General features: G+C 44.6%; 1 protein-coding gene across 1 annotated transcript; it reads left to right on the plus strand.

Moving 5' to 3' along the window:
* The first annotated feature begins 224 nt into the window (after positions 1–224).
* LOC125513313 (probable histone acetyltransferase HAC-like 1) lies at positions 225–12,379 on the plus strand. The gene is made up of 16 exons (XM_048678394.1): positions 225–1,029; positions 1,514–1,619; positions 1,714–1,990; positions 2,375–2,875; positions 3,322–5,111; positions 5,606–5,902; positions 5,995–6,273; positions 7,090–7,218; positions 7,301–7,501; positions 7,657–7,799; positions 7,881–8,193; positions 8,321–8,460; positions 10,367–10,445; positions 10,516–10,905; positions 11,300–11,517; positions 11,636–12,379. Exons 1-16 carry the CDS (start codon positions 821–823, stop codon positions 11,742–11,744), a joined length of 5,181 nt encoding a protein of 1,726 aa, XP_048534351.1. The 5' UTR covers positions 225–820; the 3' UTR covers positions 11,745–12,379.
* The last annotated feature ends 272 nt before the right edge of the window (positions 12,380–12,651 follow it).

The following is a 12,651-nucleotide window of genomic DNA, read 5'->3' on the forward strand; positions in this document are numbered from 1 at the left end:
CTGCTGACTGGACTGGGCCTGCCCTTCCTCACTCGCGCCGCACGCACGCGCACCAGCAGCATATACCGGTGCGCCTTGCCGTTTTCGCCACACCACACCACACCAGACCAGATCATCCGCCCTGCGCCGCCGCGGCCCGGGCCCACCCCGCAGCGACCGCCCTCCCTCCCCACGAGTCCGCGCAGATCCGCGATTGGTCGACGTCCCACTCCTCCCTCCCCTTCCCTTCCTCCTCCTCGAGCCCTCCCCCCGCGTCGACAATTCCCCGTCCCCCGTCCCCCGCCAATCCCAAATCCCCAATCCCCCGCGCCGCCGCCCCGCTCGCCGTCGTACGGATTCCGCCCCCGCGGCCCCGGCCGGCCCCCAATCGCCGTTTGCCGTGGAGGCGGGGTCCCCTCGCGGCGTCGGCAGCCCGCCCCGCGATTCTAGGGTTTCGGGCGGGGTTGCCCCAATTCGCCGGCCCGGCCCCGTGCCTCGTTCCCGCGGGTGCTTCCGTCCGCCCCGCGCGGGTCCTGATCGCTCGCGCTCGCGCTCGCGCCTGCTGCTCGCTGCCGCTCTGTCCACTGCTGCCGTCTGGTATACAGTGCGCTCCGTATGCTGAAAAATTGGGCTGGGTTTTGTGCCTGATTCAGAGAGGGCTGTCTGGTTAAATTCTCGCTGACCGACCCTCCAGCAGGAAGAAATATTGCAGCTTTCGAAGGGTTTCCGGCGCGTGGTGCCCGCCTCGGTAGGGGCTGCCGCTTCTTTCAGCTTGCTCCGCGCCACGCCGCGCCTGGAATGACGTCGCCCGCGCTTGTCTGAGGCGCGGCTGCCAGCGACAATGAATGTGGGGCAGGCGGCGCACCTGTCCGGGCAGATGTCCGGGCAGGGGGCGCAGATGAATCAGGTTGTTGGCGGTGGCAGCGGTGTCGTCGGCGCTGACGGCATGCCCCTGCCCCAGCACCAGCAGATGCAGGATGGCGTGGGCCTTGTTGCCCCGGGGGTCGATCAACAGTTTGCGCTCATGCGCTCCAATATGCGCGACAAGATGTAAGCACTCCACACTGCAAACTTATTTCAGCGCCTGCTCTAAGGAAAGAAAAAAAACTTCTTTTGGTGGCTCGGCTACTTATATTTAGTAGGCGCTAGCGCGGGTGTTAATTAATTGTACTGCGTTAATGCGGCCTATCCTTATCATCAACGTTTATACGGTGAATATTTATTTTGTTCCCAAAATTATAGAGGTGATCACGCTTACTCACGCAACCAAAGTTTATGACTTTCCTTAATTAACAAGAGCCCGCATATAAATTTCGGCACTGGGGCGCAGTTGAATCACCTTCCCAACTAAAATTTTAGGTTCGCCGCCATGGCTGATGGTTCGAATCTGGTAGAAAGTATTGACATGTTTTTTTAAGCCTGATACTTGTTCGTAAATTGGCAGATATGAGTATATAGGAAGGAAGCAGACATCGAATCTGATAGAAAGTATTAACATGTTTTTTAAGCCTGATACTTGTTCGTAAATTGGCAGATATGAGTATATAGGAAGGAAGCAGACATCTGCTGACTGGAGGCGGAGGCTGCCGGAACTCGCAAAGCGGCTAGAGGAAATCTTGTTTAGAAAATTCCCAAGCAGGGTATATTTCTCTATTTCCTTTTTTCTTATTTACTTCTTGTTTGGATCTAGCAAAATTTGATCTCACAGTTCCATCATTTTGGCTGTTTGAGCAGAATGAGTACTACAATATGATGAGGCAACCAGTGGAGCCACAATTGCAGTTTGCTATCAAGGCCTTGAGTGCTCAGAACCAACTAAATCAACAAAACCAACAAATGTCAAGGCAGATGGCATCTTCCTCTGGTTATAGCACAATGATTCCAACACCTGGTATCACACAAGGTGCAAGTGGAAATTCTAGAATGTCTTATGGAACAGACAATATGGGTCTTTCGTCATCTGGTGCAGGCATGGTTCCTCAGAATGCCAACATGGGTACCTCGATGCCTGGTATGGATAGATTAACTTAGCTTCTGCTCATATCATTAGGGCTGTGTTGTACCTTAACTTGAAATTCCCTTTTGGCCATGCTGTAGGGTTTCTAGCCTAAGTAACCAATGCCCAGCAGTATATTCGGCAAAATTCAATCTATGTGGTAGAAAAACACCACATCTTTCGGAGTCTTGCTTAATAGTTTTTTTTAAAAAAAAACATCCACTAAATAGCTTATATATCCATGACCCAATTGGGCACTTCTTTCGAGGTCTCTGTTGTTTATAACTGGAAGATTATTTGTGAGAAGCTGAAGCATATATGGTTGCCTGCCACTGTTTGTTCTCATTTTTTGCTGGTCCATTTTACATGGCTCTACTTATCCTTAATTGCTCCTTACAGGTACAATGTCTAATGGCTACCAGCATCTAACTACCAGTGCCCCACTAAATTCGACCACAAGTAGTGTCCCATCTACGATGGGTCCAGTGGGTATTCAGCGACAAGTAACTCATATGATCCCAACTCCTGGATTCAGTAATCAACAAAATGTACCTACTAATTCTGACTATTCAAATGGAACTGGATATTTCAATGGTGAGTCAGCTATGACACCACATATGCAGCAGCAGAAGCAATTTCAAAGCAACCAGAGCAGCCATCAAATACATCATATTGGGGGGCACAGTAATTCTGGAATACATTCAAGCATGCTGGAGAATTCTTCTGCATTTGGTTTATCAGATGGACATGTGAATGGTGGAATGGGATTGCATGGGTCAAACACGCAAATTACAAATAGAAATGCAGCACCAGAAGGATATATGAACATATCCTCTTTTGGAAGTTCGCCCAGACCTTTGCAGCAACAGTTCAATCAGCATCCAACACAGAGAATATCAAGTATGTGTGCTGACGTGTCCTATCTTTTATTGCCTTATCATCGTGACTTGTGCCATAATCTTGAAGTCATGTTCATGAAGGGTGTATAACAGAAGCTAGTGATGGGTTTATTATTCGTTTGCAATATGTTCAATTTCTAGTTATCCAAGTCATTTGTACAAGCTAACTTTGTTAGAGGATTGTTGTTAGGGAACAGCTAAAAAAGTAAACACAAAGCCTTACTTTAGTTCCTTGCTGTTGGAGTCACTGGCTTCATAATTAATGTGTTTGCTAGAGTCCTTGAACCTATGGAGGTTGAAAGTGTTATTGTTTCCACCGTAGTACCAATGATGTGAGTTTCCATATCGACAGACACACATGCACAGTCATGCATAGCGAAAATGCAAAAGTCATATCTTACCCTCTTTACGATGACAAACTAAATTGTGTCGTTTTTTGTTGTGCAGCATCAGTTGACATGGGTGGCTCAGGAAGTTTCTACGGTACTGGTTCTTCTGCTTTAGCAACAGCAAATAATCAGAACATGGGTGCTGCAAACTTGCAGTCTAGATCAAGAATGAATTCCATGCTGCTTAGCAATCAGCTAAACATGCAATCCATTCAAGGGCAGCCACAGATAAAAACTGAGGTTTTGGATCAGTCAGAAAAACTCAATTTCCAGCCATCTCAGTTGTCTCATGAACAACTACTCCGACAGCAGCTTTCAATGCAGCAACATCAGGTGCAGCCAAGTTCCCAGTTTGTGCAAAACCAATATCATCTCAATCAACAGATACCAAATTCACAGCATCAGCAGGCTATGCTGAGGAGCAATTCCTTTAAACAGTCTCAACTTAATTCCAGCCATTCTATGCAAGTGTCAGAACAGGGAACTTTGCCACACACCGAACTAACATCTTCACAAGCTACTGAACCTCCTGCACTTCCAAATTTCCAGGGTCAATACCAGCAAAGAAGTGCTCACGATAACGTCAAAGGTGCGCAGGTGTTTGGACATCTTTCTGGATCTCAAAATTTCAGTGCTTCTGGTTCTCACGATTCTCAGCCATTGTTGCACCCTAATCAGCAGCTTGATGTTAGCTCGAATGATGTCAGTTATGTTTTGAAAGGAACACAGACAGAGCAAATGCAGCAGCACCAATGGCGGCCTCAAACAATGGAAAAGGTTCCTATCAGTAGCAATTTATCTCTTGAAAAGCAAATACAGGATGACTTTTGTCAGAGAACAATGGCCCAGGACGGAGCACAACAGCCATTTTCATCTGACTGGCGTGTTTCTGGTTGCACTGTGACCTCAGTTGACCCTGCACTGCCAAAGCTCCCTGCTGGAGGATTGGAACAGCCCACTGGAAATATCAATTACCTCCGTCAGATGAGGTGGTTACTGTTGCTGTTTCATGCAAAAGGATGTTCTTCTCCTCTTGGTAGTTGTAAATTACCTCGTTGTGTTCAGCTGCAGGATTTTGTGAAGCATTTGGACAACTGCCAAAGAAAAGATTGTCCACAGAAGAAGTGCAGTAAGACAAGAATGTTAATTGAGCATTATAAGACTTGTGTTGATGAGCAGTGTCCTGTATGTAGTAATGTAAAGAAATTTTTGCGCCTCTCAGCTGAACATGCAAGTAAGCAAAAAGTCCCTGAGCCTAGAAAAGTTGCTCAACAGAATATGACTCAAAGAATCATGAATGGGGTAGACAGTGATATAATGGACATTGACCCAGTGTCTGTTGAATCCTTTGATGGTCAGCCATCTGTTCCAAAACGTTTGAAGATGCAGCCTGCGTCACCCAATGTTCCAGAGCATGAAATACTTAGAGCCTCCAATCCTCAGGTGAACCCAGGGTTTGTACTACAGGAATCACATCCCGAGCTGCTTGAGCAGAATAAAAAGACGGCATACATGAAAAGAGAGTTGGACGTAAAGGCTGACATGCGACCTCTGCAGAAGCCCGTAAAGATGGGTTATGGTGCTGATGGAAGTGTGCCTACAGCGAGGCACAATGTCATTCCTACTGTTTCAAATGAGATGAAGTCTCATGTCAAGCAAGAAATCTTGCCGGTTGACAAAGGGACAAGTGAAAATGTTCATGAGGTTAAGAATGAAACAAATGATTCAACAGAGGCCACAGCATTGAAATCAGGAAAACCAAAAATAAAAGGTGTTTCATTGACTGAGTTGTTCACTCCAGAACAAATCAATGCACATATAGAGAGTCTAAGGCTGTGGGTGGGCCAGGTATGTCTTTTACTTGGAATAAACTGCTTTCACATTGGGTATTTTTCCCCCCGGAATTACAAGATCAGTTGTCAAGTAAATATAGGAGATGGGTAGAAAGCCTTTAATTTTCTTGAAATGTGTAATATGTGCTTTAATGTCCTCATTTACACAAGCAAACATCAGAAAGCTTACTGTTTGTTTGTATTTCCAATGGGTGAAAAAATATTTCTCTCCACTTCTGCACATAATGTCTAACTACTACGGAAGCTTGCACAAAAATTACTGCGCTGTTGCTTTACCAATTTTTAATTACTAGAAGTTGAACTATGTCGTACCAAAAGAAAAAAAAACCTTATCTTCATGAGATAAATGTTGCATGTTCTTTTTTGTGTACATGTGTTTTTGTGCAAGTACTCTTAATCTCATCATGCAGTTGTCATGATGAAACTTGTACTGTAACCCTAATATGTGTTTTTAGAAGGAACAGTTTTACATGTCTTGCCATTTGACAGAGCAAGGCTAAAGCTGAAAAGAATCAACTGCTGGTGTCTTCCGAAAATGAAAATTCATGCCAGCTCTGCAAAGTGGAAAAACTCACTTTTGAACCTCCACCCATATATTGCTCCCCTTGTGGTGCTCGGATAAAGCGAAATGCACCATACTATACTGTTGGTTCTGGTGACACCCGCCACTTTTTCTGTATTCCATGTTACAATGAGTCCCGTGGTGACACCATTGAGGTTGAAGGACAGAATTTTTTGAAGGCCCGATTTGAGAAGAAAAGAAATGATGAGGAAACTGAAGAATGGGTAAGTTCCCTATCTCTGTTCTGGTGGTTGTATAACTATAATTTTGGTTATGCGTGATTTGTACTAATCTTTCTGAATGGTGCGTTCCACAGTGGGTTCAGTGTGACAAATGTGAATGCTGGCAGCATCAGATATGTGCTCTGTTTAATGGCAGAAGAAATGATGGAGGACAAGCAGAGTATACTTGCCCGAATTGCTATAGTAATGAAGTGAAGTGTGGGCTGCGCATGCCTCTACCACAGAGTGCTGTTCTTGGAGCAAGTGATCTGCCAAGAACTGTTCTTAGCGATCATATAGAAGAGCGGCTTTTTAAACGGCTTAAGTGGGAGAGACAGAATCGGGCGAATAATTTAAATTGTAGTGTTGATGAGGTTAGTGAAACTAAGTCTTGTTGGAAGTGCATGCGTACTTGAAGTATGTTATATGGGACCTCAACGTACTTTGGTAGTATATTACCTTATGTCACAAAAATATGCTACCTGAAAGTGTTATCTAAGTGCCTACCCACCATGTAAATCCTTATAAAAATACCATGCAAATAATTGCAGCCTATTATAATGATTGCCTGGAAAAACAGAAAACAAAATGCCTGTTTAATTTTTTTCAGACCCCATTGCAACCTTTTCCATCAACCAGGATGAACTAGCAGTTTATTTAATTAATAATTTTCCATCAACCTGGTATGTAATGAGGTGTGCCATTTTGGAGAATCGATTAATAGTATGAAATTGCCCATTAATTGCTCGGAAGCTTCAACTATATATTAAAGGCTTACATGGAAAATATACCAAATTGTATTTATATTGAAAGTTTCAAATGCGGTCACATAGTGCAAACTTGTTGCTGATTGTTTACGACCCAATGAAAAGCACAGCAACAAAAAAATGGGCTACAAAATGATGGATGGCTTGAAAAATCAACTAGGGTTGATCTTTTTGGCAGTTCAGAGACCCGAAGTGTATATGCGCTTTACTTAACTTTTTTACTTGAAGTATGTTCTATATCTTGATAATTTATGTGCTACTTTTTTTGACAATGGCTGGAAAAATCAACAAGGAAGTGGTTTAACTTCACTTCCTGTAATTTGGACTACACCAGATACCATTCATTTTGGCATCATTATGAACTATTTTGATAGAAATGTTCCCTCCATCACTTTTAAAGTCTAACTGTTCCATATTTGTTAGGTCGCCGGAGCAGAAGGTCTTGTGGTCAGAGTTGTTTCATCGGTGGATAAGAAGGTTGAAGTTAAACCACGCTTTTTGGAAATTTTTCAAGAAGATAATTACCCGACAGAGTTCCCTTACAAGTCCAAGGTAGGAAGTTGTACCTAAAGTATAAATTATGCTGACAACCGACTCTGATATCCATGATTCTGTTCCTGTGATTGTTTGGCAGGCTGTTCTTTTGTTCCAGAAAATAGAAGGCGTAGAAGTGTGCTTATTTGGAATGTATGTTCAAGAATTTGGTGCTGACTGCGCTTACCCGAACCAACGTCGAGTTTATTTGTCATACCTGGATTCTGTGAAATACTTCAGACCTGAGATTAAAGCAGCCACTGGAGAGGCCTTGCGTACATTCGTCTACCATGAAATTCTGGTAAGTTGCTGTATTTGCTGAATTTTAATCACAGTTGTAAATATTTTCTCTTGCCAGTCTGGTCAGAAAATTCCTGTATGAAACTATTAGATGTGATGCCTTCCTCTTTAAGCTAGCATTTTCTACAATCTTACTCCAGTTATCTATGTGTACAGATAGGATATCTTGAATACTGCAAGCAGCGTGGATTCACAAGCTGTTATATATGGGCTTGCCCACCTTTGAAAGGTGAAGATTACATTTTATATTGCCATCCTGAGATTCAGAAGACTCCAAAATCTGACAAACTGCGGGAGTGGTAAGACCTTTGATTGACACATATGTTACTCTGCTTGCATTGAGCTCCTGGTTGCATGATTTCTGATATCTTCACACTCAGGTACTTAGCCATGCTTCGGAAAGCTACTAAGGAGGAGATTGTTGTTGAGCTTACAAATCTGTATGACCATTTCTTCATTACCATGGGAGAGTGCAAGGCTAAAGTTACCGCTTCCCGTTTGCCTTACTTCGATGGAGATTATTGGCCTGGAGCTGCGGAAGATATGATTAATCAACTGCGTCAAGAAGAAGATGACCGAAAGCTTCAGAAGAAGAGTAAGACAAAGAAAATTATTACAAAAAGAGCTCTTAAAGCTGCTGGCCACACTGATCTCAGTGGAAATGCTTCTAAGGACGCTATGCTGATGCAGAAGGTAAGCTTATGCTCTGGTAATTGTAATACTAGATCTCTCGGAGCCCCCACTTTTGTGTTTGTGAAATTGCACTTGTTTGTTTCAGTTGGATGACATCTTTCTCATGAATTCGATTTTGATATTGCAGCTTGGGGAAACCATTTATCCAATGAAGGAAGATTTTATTATGGTCCATTTGCAGTATTCTTGTAGCCACTGTTGTCTCCTTATGTCGTCTGGAAAACGCTGGGTCTGCCATCAATGCAGAAGTTTTTACATCTGTGACAAGTAAGTCAATTTCATAAACAATATGACACCTGTGCTATAGAGGCCACATGTACTTATATACTATTCCCTCCGTTCCTAAGTATAAGTTTTTTTGAGATTCCAATAGACTACGTACGAAGCAAAATGAGTGAATCTACACTCTAAAATACGTCTATATACATCCGTATGTAGTCCGTATTGAAATTTCTAAAAAGACTTATACTCCCTCCGTCCCAAAATAAGTGTCTCAGCTTTGTACTAACTTTAGTACAAAGTTGTACTAAGCTTGAGACACTTATTTTGAGACAGGGAATATTTAGGAATGGAAGGAGTATATGTGATCACAGTTGAAATGAAAGCATGGATTTCGAGTCGCTCGACTAGTCGCGACTAGTCGTCGACTAGTCGACGAGTCGCAGTTCCAGAGCCGACTCAGCCTCTCGACTCGACTCCTGGGATGAGTCGAGCGACTAGTCTCGACTAGTCGCGGTTTTGGGGTCGAACGACTCGAGGCAGCGCTGGATCCGGAGCACTCTCCCGCCGCCGTGCTGCTGATGCTGCTGCTGTGCTGCCTCGCTGCTGCTGCTGCGCCCTTGCCGCCGCGCTGCTGCTGCTGCTGCTGAAGCTGAAGCGGCAAGAGGAGCGGGCTGGGAGGAGGAGCGGTGGCAAGAGAGCTGCTGCGGGGGAGTTGAGAGATCCATCGCTGGGAGGAGGAGTGGTGGACTGGTGGCAAGAGAGTGGCAGCGAATGTGTGGCGGCTGTGGTGAGGGAGGAGGGAGTGTGGATGGTGGATTAGGTCACGGAGGAGTATATAGCTACTAGATGGGCTTTTGGGCCACAGGGAAGTGCATAACTAGTGGCCCATCTCTCAGTTGGCCCTGGTTACTGCTGCTGGGTGGTGTGCTCCTCCCCTCCTCCCCTGGTTGCTGCTGCTGCTGTGCACTTGTGCTCCTCCCCTGACTGCCTGCTGCTTAACTCACGTCGACTCGTCGCCATGTCGACTCGTCGACCGTGAGTCTAGACTAGTCACGACTAGTCTAGAGTCGTCCTCCCCGAGCGACCCGTCGACTCATCGACTCGAAAACATTGAATGAATGCGATCTGTATGAACCAACAAGTTTTGCATTATTGCCCTTTCTCAGGGCCAGGTGCCTCAAATCAAGGCACTTGCATGAAAATTATATTTATATTTTATAAAGCAGCAGTTTAAGTTGTAACATTTAACAAATATGTGCTTAAGGACGCTTTGTTTACCACACAAACTACTGTATCCCTAGTCCCTACACATCTCGTTGTTGACGCCATGCATGATCCCTGTTCTTTCTGTTGCAACAAATTGTATCCATATCATCAAGATACCCAACAAACCAGGAAACGAGAAAACAAGGCAGATCTGCAAATCTGTTTCTCTTGGCACCCACAAAAACTTTCCACGGCCATTGGCTTCTACTCCTTGCCAATCCCCGGTGGCCATATCTCCTCCCCCCACCCTCCTTGATCCTATCAGGCCTCTCATGGAGAGGTGCCGTCTCATCAAACGTGTGGCTTAGGAGCAAAGGCTTAGCAGCGGTCATTGTGCAAGCTATGAAACCAGGACCCTGAAGGAGTCAATCTCTCCAGACCCAAGGTGACTTGCAATGAACCGGGGTGACTCCTGGGAACCCCAGATGACCGCTTAATCTTCCCCTGGAAAAGCAAGGGGGCCTGGTATCCACCCCAACCATGGCATCACCGGCCTAGGTCGGGGTGAGGTGACACCTTAATAACCCAGCTGACTGCCGAGATTGTTATGAAAATAACTACATGTGCTTGAAAATTGTGTATATAAGAGTTATCCTTGGGATGAATTGTTTGTAATTACACAGCTTGCCATGTTAGACAAACCTTTTAAAGTTCTCTTCGTGAATTTAGTATTTTCCTGTTGCAGGTGTTACAGTGCAGAACAACAGCTTGAAGATAGGGAGAGGCATCCAAGTAATAGTAGAGACACACATAAGCTCCATCCAGTAAGTAAACAAGACTCATTTTTCTCTTTAGAGAAAGAGAAAGTTAGTAACATATAACTTGATGTCTTAGGTTGACATTGTTGGGGTGCCTGAAGAGACAAAGGATAGAGACGATATTCTGGAAAGTGAGTTTTTTGACACCAGGCAGGCATTTCTCAGTCTTTGTCAAGGGAACCATTACCAATATGACACCCTTCGCCGTGCTAAGCATTCGTCAATGATGGTGTTGTATCACCTACATAATCCCACTGCACCAGCGTTTGTCACTACATGCAATGTCTGTAGCCATGATATTGAAACTGGTCAAGGCTGGCGGTGTGAAATTTGTCCAGATTTTGACGTGTGCAATGGTTGTTACCAAAAAGGAGCAGTCAATCATCCTCACAAGTTGACAAACCATCCATCAGTTGCCGACCGTGATGCCCAAAACAAGGAAGCCCGGCAAATGCGTGTTCAACAGGTAAGCCCCTTCAGACGATTTCCGCTAGTAAAATTGTTCCTAACCTGCGATTGTTGAAGTTGTGACTTTCTGTTTATTTTCATTAAATAAACTTGACAGCAGTCTAGCTTAAATACCATTCTTTTTTATATTTACGAACGGAGGGAGTAATTGGCAGGCATTTAATTACTGTAATAATTGAGTTAAGCCGGAGCTTTACAAATTGGAAGACATAAATATTCTTCCAGCATTCTCATTTGTTCATCATAATATTGTGGAAACAGTCAACATGTGCATCTTTACTTTTCGAGGCTGCAATTTGTAAAGTAGTTATTGTGCATAAGTCATGTGCTCCACTACAATCCTTTTGTTAAATAATTCCACCATTGATTTTCCTTTTACCATCATCCTGCAGCTAAGGAAAATGCTCGATCTTCTGGTACATGCCTCTACATGCCGCTCTGGCAGCTGCCAATATCCTAACTGCCGTAAAGTCAAGGGACTATTTCGGCATGGGATGCAGTGCAAGACGCGTGCTTCAGGAGGGTGTGCCCTGTGCAAGAAAATGTGGTACATGCTTCAGCTCCATGCCCGAGCTTGCAGAGATTCAGGATGCAGTGTACCGCGGTGCAGGTGTGTTGGCGCATCTCTCATTTGTCCTGCTAACCTCCCACCACCCCTGTGCTTGTGCATACAGTATTTCAATCGTCTCTGGAGTAACATCTGACCTCCACCTCTGGTAACCATACAGGGATCTCAAAGAGCATCTTAGAAGGCTGCAACAGCAGTCTGATTCCCGGAGGAGGGCTGCTGTTAATGAGATGATGAGACAGAGAGCAGCAGAGGTTGCTACAACATGATTAGTTGCATCTGTACAGGTATACCGTCGTCGAAAGAAGATTAGGAAAGTGCGCAGGGTCTCAGTCCTCTCATCCCCCACACCAAGTCGAAACTTGGGGTCGTTGAATTAGAGGATCCAGGTCGACCGATTGTCCTGGAAGATGGAAGAAGACGCTGGCCATTCTTCGCCGATGATTAACATAGGGGCTTGAAAGCCTGCCATTCTCCGAAGGAAGGGTGAAGGGCGCAGTGCACCACAGTAGGTGGTAACTGTTTGCGCCCTGCTGACTGTGCCGCTGATGTTGTCGATAGGAACCGGCCCGGCCCCTTGGGTGTGGTGATTCTTTCGTTTGACCTGTACTAGTTGGATTAATCTTGTTTTTGCTGCTTGCCTGCTCCGTCGTCTGACGTTCATGTATAATAGGTCTCTGGATCCTCTATTGTTGAAAAACAATGGTTGTAGCTGCTGCTGTTTTGTTCCCTCCTCTGTTCTGGTTTCTTGTCACCTCGGTCAGGAGGGGTATAGTAGGGAGAAAGAAGGTAGAGGGATGGGCACTGGACATGGTTCTGTTTATTTATGTCCCCCTCCCATTTTGTAGGACAAGTCTTTATTTTGAAAGTATAAAGGAAAGTAAATCCTGCGTCTTTCTTTGCCCCTCCTTTCTTGCAAGGTAATGCATGATCTTGATTTGTCCAGTCAGATCATCACATTGGAAATTTTGAATGTGGGGATTATTGTGCCATGACGAAATTTAGAGCTGTGCAGAAATCTGTACGGCCATTTGTCTGAAATTTTGCCATCCCAAGCATCCAAATTGTTTTCAAATTGGTTTTACAAATATTTGCAAATTGCGTCGTGCTTGTTTTTTTTTCTAGTGAAGTGCCGTGCTTGGTTAGCTATATGCAGTTATGTAGAGTGCATTGTTT

The sequence above is a fragment of the Triticum urartu genome, chromosome 6 (genome assembly GCF_003073215.2).
Source record: "Triticum urartu cultivar G1812 chromosome 6, Tu2.1, whole genome shotgun sequence".
NCBI classification, from domain to species: domain Eukaryota; kingdom Viridiplantae; phylum Streptophyta; class Magnoliopsida; order Poales; family Poaceae; genus Triticum; species Triticum urartu.